Consider the following 1,540-nt stretch of genomic DNA (forward strand, 5'->3'; position numbering starts at 1 on the left):
CCACCACCCAAAGACAAGCTTGTACTTTAGAACAGTATCTTTTCTGAGGCCAATTAAGTTGCTGCACTATTTTCCTTTAAACCAATATTCAGTTAAATGAAAAGTAATGGCTAGGAGGACCTACTGGCCAACTCTACCTCATCATGCTAGAAGAATGACTTGAATTTAAGAAATAATATGTGAAGCAAGATAATATAAGACCATCAAGGAAATGACAAGCAAATTGCATGGCTGTTTATCCCCAAGAAGCCAGTAGGCCTGCCTTCCGTTCAATGGTTGTTACCAATGCAGGGGAAAAGGTGAGCAAGAGGACTGAAGCATCAGGGCTCTTTAAAGCACTTCAGGTCTGCTTTTGAGAATTAAAAACTAAAACTCACATGAAAAGCAACTTTAAAATTCTATAATTGAGCCAGAGATTTGGAAATAGAAGTATATAGACAAATTGGGGTTGAAGATAGCGCTGTCCTCTAACTCAAGGTTTCGCAAAACGGAAGAATGCAGGGAACTCAATGAGCCACTCAATGTCTCTAACTATGCTTGCGGGAGAAACCCACTTTAATATAGGTTGGTCTTCTTCATGATCCGAAGAAACTCTTCCTCGTTCACTTCGCCATCTCCATCCCGATCGGCTTCGTCTATCATTTCCTGCAGCTCCTCGTCGGTGAGGTTTTCCCCTAACTCGTTGGCCACGCGCTTTAGGTTTTTGAAAGAGATCTTCCCAGTTTCATCGTCATCAAAGAGCCTGAAAGCCTTCAGGATTTCTTCTTTGGTGTCTTTCTCGGCCATCTTCTGAGTCATCACGGCCAAAAAGTCATTGAAACTGATTTTCCCTGTGCCTTCCTTGTCCACTTCGGAGATCATCTTCTTCATCTCCTCCTTCCTGGGCTCAAAGCCCAGTGCTCTCATGGCCACCTTCAGCTCCTTCACATCGATGGTCCCACTTCCGTCAGCATCGAAGAGGTCAAAGGCTTCACGAACTTCTTGCTTCTGATCTTCAGTGAGTTCAGGCTTAGGACCCACTTTTCTTTTCTGGCTGGTAGAGGCCACATTTGGCTTCTTAAAGCTGGAAGCCATCCTCCTGTGACGGTTGTTACCTTTAACGGTGCCACCGCAGAGTCACCGCGCTTGCGCAGGGGTGACTCCACCCAGAGCGCAGGCGCAGGGCCTCTCCACCTCTTTCCCAAGTTTACCTTTGTGTTCTCCCAGTGAGACCTGGGTGCCTAACCCTGCCACGTTGTGAAATCTTACTGACTTTATAAACAGCTCCTTCAGTTATCACCTTGTTTCAGTGAGCTGAGTCTTGGGCTGGCAAGAAGTGCCTGTAGGCACATTGTCTTCCATAATGCACACCCTCCTGCCCAGGCCATATGTCAGCATCCAGAGGACCAGGTTTATAGGGTTATTTGGAAGTCCTTCCTCTCTCCTTTTCCATACAACATAAAACAAACAAGCAAGCAAGCAAGCAAAAAAAAAAAAAAAAAAAAAAGCCTTCTTGGAATTAAAAAGCCAAACCCAAACAAAAACCCCCTCAGTCTGAGGT

General features: G+C 45.3%; 1 protein-coding gene across 1 annotated transcript; it reads right to left on the reverse strand.

Moving 5' to 3' along the window:
* Positions 1-385: 385 nt before the first annotated feature.
* Positions 386-1,124, reverse strand: CETN1 (centrin 1). The gene has a single exon (XM_015066571.3). The coding sequence runs from the start codon at positions 1,072-1,074 to the stop codon at positions 556-558; it is 519 nt and encodes a 172-aa protein (XP_014922057.1). The 5' UTR covers positions 1,075-1,124; the 3' UTR covers positions 386-555.
* Positions 1,125-1,540: the final 416 nt, after the last annotated feature.

The sequence above is a fragment of the Acinonyx jubatus genome, chromosome D3, assembly GCF_027475565.1.
Source record: "Acinonyx jubatus isolate Ajub_Pintada_27869175 chromosome D3, VMU_Ajub_asm_v1.0, whole genome shotgun sequence".
Lineage (NCBI taxonomy): Eukaryota > Metazoa > Chordata > Mammalia > Carnivora > Felidae > Acinonyx > Acinonyx jubatus.